Source organism: Akebia trifoliata, unplaced genomic scaffold, assembly GCF_017979445.1.
Source record: "Akebia trifoliata isolate Shusen 1 unplaced genomic scaffold, ASM1797944v1 Contig00992, whole genome shotgun sequence".
Lineage (NCBI taxonomy): Eukaryota > Viridiplantae > Streptophyta > Magnoliopsida > Ranunculales > Lardizabalaceae > Akebia > Akebia trifoliata.
Window position 1 is genome coordinate 8172 of NW_028237403.1, and position 11174 is coordinate 19345.

Sequence of the window (11174 nt, forward strand, 5' to 3'; positions counted from 1 at the left end):
TCTGAATCTGCTGTCTGATTCTGCTGTCAGAATCTGAAAAGCTGAAAAACTTGTTTGATAGAGCTTTTTAAAACTGCTGTGCTGTTGACTAGAATCTGACTGTGGACTGTTTGATACAGCTTCTAAAATCTGCTGTAGTAGGGTAAAATGACCAGAATGCCCTTAAGGTTGATAATGCAACCAGAATGCATAAAAATTGCCAGAATACCCCTATACATATATAATTACACTAAATATATATATAAATATAATAAAATTATATAAAAAATTAAAAAAATAATTATTTTAATTTTAAAATATTTATAATTCTAAAAAAATTATAGAAAAACTTATAATTCTATAGAAATTTCGGCAGCATCTCCTCTTAAAAATAGACATATAAAATTTTCCTGATAAACACAATACCTGCATAATACACAATCCAACATAATGTACGCAGAATGCATCAATAATTACTAAAATACCCCTATAAATATATAATTACACTAAATATAGATAAATATAATAAAATTCTATAAAAATTTCGACAGCATCTCCTCTTAAAATTGAACATATAAAATTTTCCTGATAAACAAAATACCTGCATAATTCAATCCAAATTTCACATTTTACATAGCACATCCACATTACATCGTATATACATAACACATCCACAACCACCACATTTAGATTCTGACATCATTTAAACATAATAATCATAGTTAATATAATAAGTAAAACTGAAATAAATAAAAACATAAAAAATATACATCCAACAAATGCATACAAAATATATTTTTCATTCTTCTTGTTTGACTCTGTTACTTTATCTTGAGGAACATTATCATTGATAATGTCAACTTCATCTACCCACAGAAAAGACCCTACATGTCTCTATAAGTAAAATAACATATGAATTAATATCAATGTCATCAAATACAAATACGCACCCAACATTAATATCAATATTATATTACCTGCCAAGATGGACACCTATAAAACATCCTCCCATAATTTTCTTTTGTTTTAGCTGTGACTAATGTCATCACTCGACCACATGAACAACATGGTGGATACGTATAGTTTGCCATCAATGCTATTCATCATACACAAAGACAATAAATAAATAAGTATAGAATCTTCGAAATATACTTAAAAAACATTATAATCTTTTTTCCAACATTGTTTAACAGTATTTATAATTACAATACAAAATTATCCAACAGAATATGAAAATACATCAATGATTGCCAGTAAAAATGGCATCAGCTATTAAATCTCTATGTATTTTCATTGTTTGTTGACTCTGACGACCTACTAATGGGGGAACTGGATACTCTTGATTAGTGATGCCCTCTTCTTCTACTCCGGTTGATCCTTCTTCTTCGAATCGAGCAAATTCTTCATCGACGATAGCATGTTTTCTGATAAAATTATGCAATGTCATGCATGCAATAACAATGTTTCGTTGTTTGTCCAAATTATATGAACGCATCAACTTCAAGATTGGCCATTTTGCTTTTAAAACCCCAAAGGTTCGTTCAATCACGTTCTTTTGAGTTAAGCTAGCTTTACTAACATAACAAAAGGCAGAATTTTTTTTTTAACTTTTAAAATTATGTAAATGCAAGACAGGTGTAATAATTTCATTTGCTCAAATCTGGGATCCACCAATCACATGTACCCACGTGGATTGAATGGCACTGTGATTTATAACAATACAAAACTACTTCTATATGGTTGACATGGCAAGCACTGAGAGTCTCCGAGCAAAACATGACTTCTTTCATGGCTATTAGTCAAGAAAAATATTTTTTTAAATTTTGGACGGTGTGTAGTAGCGGCTGCTTCAACATCTTGAAGTCAAAGTGTGCCATCAATTTAATTTGCTATATTTATTTGGTGTTAGGGAGTATGGACCACAAAATATGAATGTGATACATATAACCCATAAGTTATAACTACTAGTTCTAGGTTCATCCTATCCTTACTCCATTGACTTTCAAGTAAACAACCTTTCTTAGATCAGAAGAATTATAAAGGTTAAAAAAAAGGGCAAAATGATAATTTCCTTACCAATGTAAAATTAAGACCTTTATTAATTAAAAAAAATGAGACTCTGTGAATTCCACGTAGTCCCTCAATTTGTATAAATCACACTACACCACACTACCTTTATAAAAATAGAGAAAGACAAAAACAGAGAGATAGAGAGAGAAGAAAACAGTAAATAAAGTAAAAAAACCTTCCGATATCAAGTTACGCACAACAAGACACGTAAAACACAGGGAAAGAACTCCAAAGACAACCACTAATTAAGACACATTAGCTAATAAATGATCTAGTTGGCCGATGAACACTACTTCATATTATTAGTAAAAATATTAAAAAGTCAATATATTTTAATAATTAAAAATATTATAAAATGGAATCTCTTTACAAGGAGCATTTGCAGCCTCAAGTTTAATTATATTACAATCCTTGTTGCAGTTGGATTGTATTGGAATAAAAGAATCCATAAATGTTGGATCAAAATATTAGATAAGTTCGATTCCTAATGTAGGATGAGCTACAAATGTATGACAAAGTTACAACAGTCCACATGGCATGATCTCATTGGTTAAAAGATAGTAGTATTAGTCAACATGGCACTTAGTCATTGGATGACATAAACATATAGGCGTAGGCATTATGAGCATAAAGAATAATAGGAAAGCTTTGAAATTAAAGCTGAAATTTTTTCTAAAGCTGTGGACATGGCATGATCTCGCCATTCATGAAAATCCTCCCCAAAGCTGAAATTTTTTCTAAGGTGAGCTATTACTCTCATTGAATTGGGGAGAAATTTCCAATCCCCAAAGCTGAAATCCCAACGTTGTAAAGGCCCAATCAATTTCAATATCCCAAATGTTTTCTTCTTTCGAAACAAATATTGCTTGTTTCTAACAAAAATTTCTAAAAGGCATTAATCGATGCAATTTCTAACAAAAAAATTTCTAAGAGGTGTTAATGGACAACAATCATTCACAAATATTTCTAACAAAAATTTATTTTAATAAAAATCAACCAAAAAATTACAACCTAACAGAAAAATTTCTGTTAATAAGCAATTTCGTCAAAAATAGATAGTGAAATCGATGAGATAGAGAGAGAGAGAGCTCACAGAGATGATGGTGTCGATCGACGGTGGGTTTTTCAAGTCGGTGGGTTTCGTTTGACCGAAGTTAGCGTTGTCGTCGTCGATGGGTTTCGTTTGAACAAAGATACCGGCGTCGTCGTCGATGGGTTTCGTTTGAACAAAGTTACCGGCGTCGTCGTCGTCGTCAAAGAGTTAGATCGGCGATTCGGTGGTCGTCGTCGTCGATGAGATCGGTCGGCTGGTCGTCGTCTTCAATGAGATCAGTCGGCTGTGAAATCGAATGGTAAATGTGAATGAGGTTAAAATCGCGGATAGGGATGTAAATAACAAAAAGTGGAAGGGCATAACGGTCTTTTCATATCATCGCGTTTTAACGTGATTGCGCAAAGCTCCTCTATCCCGCTTTTCAAAACAGTGGTAAAAATGGTAAAATTGCGTTTAAAACATCAAAACGCTGCGTTTTAACGTTGTATCAAACACTCAAAAAAATTAAAATCCCGCGTTTTGACGCAAACGCCGGTAAATTTGCGTTTGGAAGCGCAATCAATCGCACCCTAAGTTAGTAGGGATTTTACCCTTCCTAAGATCTTTGGCAGCCAAAAATTGATTCGATGCTTCAGGATTGTTAGAGTAGGAAGTTCTATGAATTTGAAAAAAAGATATAAAAAAAAGGTTAATTTTCATCGTTGAATTTCTATTTTAAATTTGGAAGTTATGTGAAAGTTTGGTAGCTGTCCATTTTCAAAACCTTGGATATGGTTCAAAAGAAATTTTTTTGTTGAATTTCCTTTTTTAATCTAAGTGTATGTTTGGTAACACTACTGAAGTCTAAATGGAGGTGGTCTACTTTTAAAATTCAGATTTTAGAAGTTTTATTTCCGTTTGTTCTAGTTTAGATTTCATATTTTAGAACCAAAATTCAAAAGTTTTGAACCAGTGATGGAGGGATACTGGCCGAAACTTCTGAAATTTGATTTTTTTAATTTCTAAAATATCCTCCTCAAAACCCTGATTTCTATCACTTATTCTATCTTTATATGAATCTTAAAACATTTATCTTTAGCTTTTTTACCTTTCCTTTCTTTTCTACCTCTTTTTTTTCTACAATTGTGTTGTCAAAGTCTCTCCCCTTTTTTTCGTTTCATGTTTGAAAATCCTATATTTTTATACAAATTCTAAAATCTTATATTTTTTAACTAGAAAATGCATGATTGTTTATTGTCTGAGTGTTACCTCGTTGGAATATAATTTCTTAAGTATGAATTCAAATTGAAAACAATACTTTTGGGTGTTTGATATATTAGAAATCGAAATTAAATGTGTCGATGGTTTCATTATGCATAACATGTTATGTTTTTTGATTAACAATTTATTAGAATTACAAAAGGGTAATATTGTCAAAATGACCATTATGTTTTAAAATTCTATTTGTAACCAGAAACTTTTAAAAATGATAAACAAATAACTTTTTTAGAATAAGATTTCAGATTCTAGATTTCAGAAATCAGACTTCAAATTTTAGAAGTGTTACCAAACATAACCAAAGTTTTTTGATGAGACTTAGAGGGCTATGGTATTGGATTTCTGATGTAATAATCCATTTGAGCAAAACAAACCTTAGTAAGACTCAGAATCTTACAATGTCAGTAAGGAAAGGGAAACTCTCACTCTTTAACTTTAACCTTAAAAGAAAAAAAAAAAAAAAAAAACAAGGAAGAAAACAGAGCCACTCAACCTTTTTATTTCACAAATTTTGTTATAAGTTGAAAAATTGTGGGCCGTCAATTTTTTGTAAATCATTTTTGATGGAATTAGAAATTTCGGAATTGGCTGATTTTTGGTGAGGATGATCTCCTCACCCTAGAGACCATCCTCACAAAAAATCAGTCCATTCCGAAACAGTTTTGTCATATAGGACAAAATGTTGTCTAGAATGTTGTCCACGAAACGCTGCCCTATATATGGAGAATTAGATCAACAAGAAGAACTTGCAATAATAATACCAATAGAAATAGAAGATGCTAACTAGCTTGGTTAATCGACAGAAGTCCATCGGTGATAATACCATAGACTTGAGTTTAATTCTCAACATCAAATTACTGATCTCATTAAAAAAAAAAAAAAAAGATCTTAAGTAGCCCCCAAAAAAATAATTATTTTTTGGGTGATTTAAACATGTCTCTGGATCGTGAAATGTTCTTGAATACTAATAAAAATTACATAAATGTAGTGCTGGGAACTTGAACTCACGAGCAATGCTTGAGAATGTCCATCGAATGGCCTACCACCTCTTGTTGCTTGTTACCTTAACCATCCCTACCAGGAAAGAGAGAGTGAGAAGCTACAAATTAAACCAATATTAAAGAGAAGCAAACTATTTTTGCTTTAAACAGACAAAGTAGAATCCATTAGTAGTTAACAGAAGGTCATCTTCAACACCCCCATAATTTGTTATTGCTTCATTTCAAAATGTGTTTTGTTACTCACTCTGCCACCCAAAATACGAGAGATGATACATACATAGAAATCCTCAAAATGCACTCTATACAATGCCTACAACTCCAATCTTTTGATTTCTTACCCAATAGGGAGGAGACGATGATCTATGATTCCATTTTTTTTAATGAAAATTGGGCTAACAACAAAATCAGACACTAAATAATTGAAATTATTATGTTTTTAAAATATAAAGCATATAGAAGAACTTGAGGTCATAATGATAAACGAAGGTAGTACTCACCTCACACGCTTGAATATGTCTCCGTAACAATTGGCTTCTGGGCAGTCAATTGTGACTCCGCCGAGTGCAAATTGAAATGTAAGCAATCATGGACAATCAAACGATTTAGGTTTGGCATTGCTCCTTGATTGATTATTAAATCAGTAACTTTTGATCCCACAAGTTGCAAAAGTTGAAGTCGTGGAAACCCATTTGCGGAACAAACCATCTGACCCTCAGAGTATGAATTTCCCACCAATTTGAGTATCTGAAGTTTTGGTAGCTTTCCTAACACTGGCATTGGATCTTCCGATAGTTCAGTGTCGCATAACGTGAGCTTGATAAGGTTTAGTGGCAACCGACTCGGAATTTCTGTTAGTGCTGAGGAAGAAGTGTTTCTTACCAACTTCAATGACTGAAGTTTTTGCAATATGGTGAGATTATTAAGTAAAGTCTCCATGTGGGCTACTAAATCTCCATTAACACCCAATTTTATAAGATTGGGTAGCTTGGCAAAGACTTGGGGTGTACAACTGCTGGGACAGATTGTGGACAAAGTCTGAAGGTCCCCTAAGGACGAGTCGTCATGACCTGATGACGATGATGAAGATGAAGATGAAGATGGACGTGGAAGACGAGTCTGGCCTTTGAAATACACATGTCTTAGTCTTTTCATCTTCCAGATCCCGGGCGGGGCATCGGGAAGATGTCTTGACCTAATATTAAGAGTTTGAAGATTCCAAATGTTGCATACAGAGGAAGGGATTTTTATAAGCAGAGTTTTGCTCTTCATCCCCAAGTACCTCAAATGAATTAACTTTCCTACATCTCTAGGGAAAGCAACGTTAACACTTGAACCTTCTATCCACAACACTCTAAGCAATGGTAGAGTTTTATGAACATTAATAAAATTATCAGATTTTGATTTCGATTTGGACTCTGATGAGGTTTGGGTGAAGCAAAGGAGAGATCGAACTTGCACAACAGTGCGCGGTTCGTGACAAATATGTACAAGTGTATCTTGGTTCCCGGCAAGTCGTCTAGGTTTAGCTAAGGGTTTAGAATTTGCATACCCATGAACCTGTAAAAATCTCTCTTCTCCAGCTTTAATAATGCAAAGATCACGCAAAAGATCATGGATACGACATGTCTTCACCCCATAATCTGACCTCCTCGTCACTACTTGAACAAGGCTTCGATTAACTAGCTTCTCCAAGTATGCATCTGCCGTATCTTCCATTGTTTCGCCATCTCGTGCTTGTATAAATCCTTCCGCCATCCACAGCTGCATCAACTGTTTGGCGGGGATTTCAGAGTCTTCTGGAAAAATACCAAAATATAGGAAACAAGGCTTCAAGTTGTAGGGCAGATCATCATAACTTAAGGCCAATATATCTGCACATTGGTCCTTGCGCTCGGAAAGAAAGATACTCACACGATCGGCTACTCTTGACCACTCCGTGAAATTCCGCTCCTTCTCTGATAGTAAACCCCCTAAAACAACGAGGGCTAGTGGAAGTCCCCGACATCTTTCTGCAATCTGTCTTCCGAGTTCTTCCCACTGTTGAGAGCAAGTTTCGCCGAGGAATGCTTTATTGTGAAATAGCTCCCAACTTTCATCTGTGTCAAGATAGCGTAGAAAGTGTGGAGGACTCTTTGGATCTGGATTGGCTTGCAAAGCCACTTCTTTATCGCGGGTTGTGATCATGATTCTACTTCCATTCTTCTGGTCGGGAAAGTATGTACCCAAATCGCGCCAAACTTGAGATTTCCATACATCGTCCATAACAATCAAGTATCTCAAGCCTGTTAATTGGTTTTGGAGCACCTTCCCGAGCTCTTCCTCGCTCATTTTTTCCATTTCTTCTGTGATTTTCGTAAATTGTTTGATGATGTTCCGCAGGAGCTCGGTAGATCTATAATCTTGAGACACGTACACCCAAGCGCGACGATCGAACTTATTCTTAACGAATGGATCCTTATAAATTTTCTTGGCAAGAGTAGTCTTACCAAGCCCACCCATCCCGACGATGGATACGACGAGACGTTGTGGCTTGCCTGCTATTAGTCGTTTCACCAACGTAGTTGTCTCATTCTTAAAGCCCACCACGTCGGTTTCCTCCACAACAGGAGCTTTCCTTCGTGGCCCTCCGGATGAGCTCCCAACTTCTAAGGCTCTCATCTTTATTTCGATACCGAACGTCGTTTTGTTGGCATAAATATTGTCCATCTTCTTCTTAATGTCTTCGATCATTTTTGCGACCCCACGTTCTGTCATGAGTTTGCCGAAGCCATGGAAAGAACTTGAAAAGGTGCCCTTCGTCCTTGCTTGTGCAGGCGGAAGTGATATATTCGTCGATAGCATCATCAGCTTCATATGATACATCTCTGATTTGGTTTATTATCAACCTTTACGGCTTCGTGTCTTGGTTGTACCTCCCCACAGTCCCTGAGGAAGGATTCATGAACTCCAGCTTATCCAAAAGGGACTGCACCTCATCCTTCACTCCAAGAAGCAATATTGCTTCTTTTAGTAGCATTTGGCATTACGTTCTCCAAGAGAAAATTCACAACAGTCTCTTCCATCTCTCTCTAGATTTCTCCTGCAATGCTACAAAGTTTGATGAAACTCTTGCCTTAAAGGGGTTAGATCAAGGCTAGGCTAGGCTATGCAATCATTCAACGAATGACTCGGCTGAGATTCATGTCGACTCAACGAGTTGTAAAATTAATGCAGTCATTAACAACCATTGACCAAAGGAATATGCCTATTTTTGAAGGGAAATAGAAAGAATGTCCCGGTATGATTATATCCATTTTGGGTCTTATCTTTTGTTGGTCCAAAATATATAAGGAGTTTAGGGGTCTATTTTTTTAGGATTTTTTCTACAATTGGGATAGGATTGTTGCTCTACGCGTGAATAGCGGATGTTTTTAAGGCCTTGCAAGGTTGGTTATCTCGATCGACCTGTTCTGTTTTATGAATGAATTGTTATTTATCAAAAAAAAAAAAAATAGTTGAGGGTGAGAGTCGAGACAAAAGTAAAATATTGAATAAAAAAACTGATAATCTGAATCATAAAAGCTATGCAATTGAAATGATCAACGAATGACTTGATCAAGATTCGTGTCGACTCAACGAGTTATAAATTAAGGGTCTTGTTAGCATGTGCTTTAAGTGCAATAAATACACTTTGTAAATTGGACTCTGAAGGTATTTTGATGAATAAGAAAAAAAATTTAAGGGCATGTCATCACCAACCATTATCCTATGTTATAAAGTTGAGGGTAAGGAGTCAAGACAAAGTATAATATGAATAATGATGAATGCATGCGGTTTTGGTATCTGGCTGATGTGACAAAGAGCAGTGCATTTTTTTGTGTGTGTATCCCGATGAAAAAGATCTATGATTATGTGTCTTTATCATGTCAGCCACATGCATTCATCACGACTCGTAAAATATTGAATAAAAGAATGATAATATGACTCATGCAAAGACACTCAACCCACCAATCTTTTTTATTTTTCCTAGTTTCATCAACCAAGTATTGGTGCTTTCCATCAAATGTGAAGTTGTGAATGAAAAAAAAAAAAATTATTTGGAAAATGCTAGGATTTAAACTCCCTATATAAATGCTAGCGCCTCCCAATAAAAATAGGGTGTAGATCTTCCATTGCCCCTTTAAATGTAGTTCTCTATAACTAATGTCAAGGGATGAGGGTGTGTCACATCATCAAGATGTTTACATCTAATCATTCCAATTTAAGAGTTCAATGACTGTCCATTTTCAAACGTTTGATCTGAACAAAAAACTTATTTTGATATCTATTTGATTTTCAAATGGGTCGTGTTGAGTAACATTGAAATGTACATCGATTTTGACATTCTGATGTGGTGGTGCACACATAATCATAAGTGCTTATCAGTTGTATCTTGATGAAAAGCATCTATGGGTTATGTGTGCACCACCACATCAGAATGTACAATTGATGTACATTTTAATGTTACTTCAACATTATCCTTTTCAAATATGAGTTAAACCGTTAGTACAAGAGGACTAAGTTGTTGTTGTTATTATTATTATTATTCTTATTATTATTCTTATTTCAATTTGATGTTCTGCGGACTATAGAACAAGAGCTACAAGAAAAACAAGCTATAAAGGATTTGTTCCCTTAGAAAGGTACCCTTAGACAGAATCTTCCTAGAAGCATATAAATCATTCAGATCCTAATTATGAGGAGAAAAGAGTTGGCCAGCGTATAATAGATGGGAGCATATCCTTTGTAATGCAACTTTCCTGTAACTTTGTGTAGCTCTCTCTATAGATGAGAGTATGTTAAAAAAACAAACATTCAAATCTCTAGTATTAATGTTTTAGATCAATTTTTTTTTTAAATCTGATCCAAGTCTTTGAAAAATGGACGGCCACTAAACTCGTAATTTTTAGATGAGATTTACTGTCCTATTGACGTGAGACTCTTCCAATTATCTAAACGCGCTACAGAGAGCTCTAGGAAACTTGCGTTAGAAGGATCTGCTCCCATGATGTTTTCCACGTCACAATATACAGAACGATTACTAAAAATAGTAACACGATTCCATAAATTGACAAATGGCATATGATTGGGTTATACAGGGTGTAAGACATGATCATAAAAGTAAAACGAGTTGGCTTCTCACTTTCATGGGAAGTTTGGAAGTTGGTTTTGACGAAGCGATGAAAATGAGTTCATGGGGAAGTTGAAAAACTCAATGGCTAAAATGTATGAGTCATGATAATATGATGCCCCTTTCTGACATATGCCCCCATCACAAAATCGTAAATCACTTATCTTGAGATATGTAGATATGAGATGTTCATCATGGAACCTCAATGCTACATTATTTGGAGTTGCGACCATTCTTTTTTAGAAATTGGTGTAAATAGGCACCCGAAATGATTTTAAAATTCATTTTATCATTGTAATGACTCTCATATAGGAAAAATGCTTGATTTACCTAAGATCTAAGTAGGAGGTTCGGTTTATTAGAGAATGGGGATGGTGTTAGGCATCCCATTCTCTCCATCAAAAGTGGTTACCTTGAAACTTGGCCAATCTTTTTTAAAGAAAATGTAAGAATATAAAAAATGCATGTTTAGAAATGGTAGGTGCAATATGTAAAAATATTATCTTAAAAAAGGGTTTTGATATCAATATAAGACATTAAGGACATCTTATGGAAGATGATGACCCATATAGCCTACATTATTTTTCATGAGTATAAATGTTGGTTTTGAGTTTTTTAGAGAGACTCCATGATAAAGTTCCCTTAATGTTATAACCTTAATACA

General features: G+C 34.7%; 1 protein-coding gene across 2 annotated transcripts; it reads right to left on the reverse strand.

The window, feature by feature from the left end:
• Positions 1–5230: 5230 nt before the first annotated feature.
• Positions 5231–8130, reverse strand: LOC147380785 (putative disease resistance RPP13-like protein 3). 2 transcript variants are annotated; one of them, XM_086431241.1, is made up of 2 exons: positions 5859–8130; positions 5231–5423 (listed from the first exon to the last, which is right to left on the reverse strand). In XM_086431241.1, the coding sequence occupies exon 1, from the start codon at positions 8113–8115 to the stop codon at positions 5860–5862; it is 2256 nt and encodes a 751-aa protein (XP_086287367.1). In that variant the 5' UTR covers positions 8116–8130; the 3' UTR covers positions 5231–5423; position 5859. The 2 variants fall into 2 exon arrangements, with proteins under 2 accessions (XP_086287367.1, XP_086287365.1); XM_086431239.1 differs by having other exon boundaries at positions 5231–5434.
• Positions 8131–11174: the final 3044 nt, after the last annotated feature.

Coding starts and splice junctions, on each gene's coding strand:
- LOC147380785 (XM_086431241.1), bottom strand. CDS start 8,115: ATGACAGAACGTGGGGTCGCAAAAATGATCGAAGACATTAAGAAGAAG.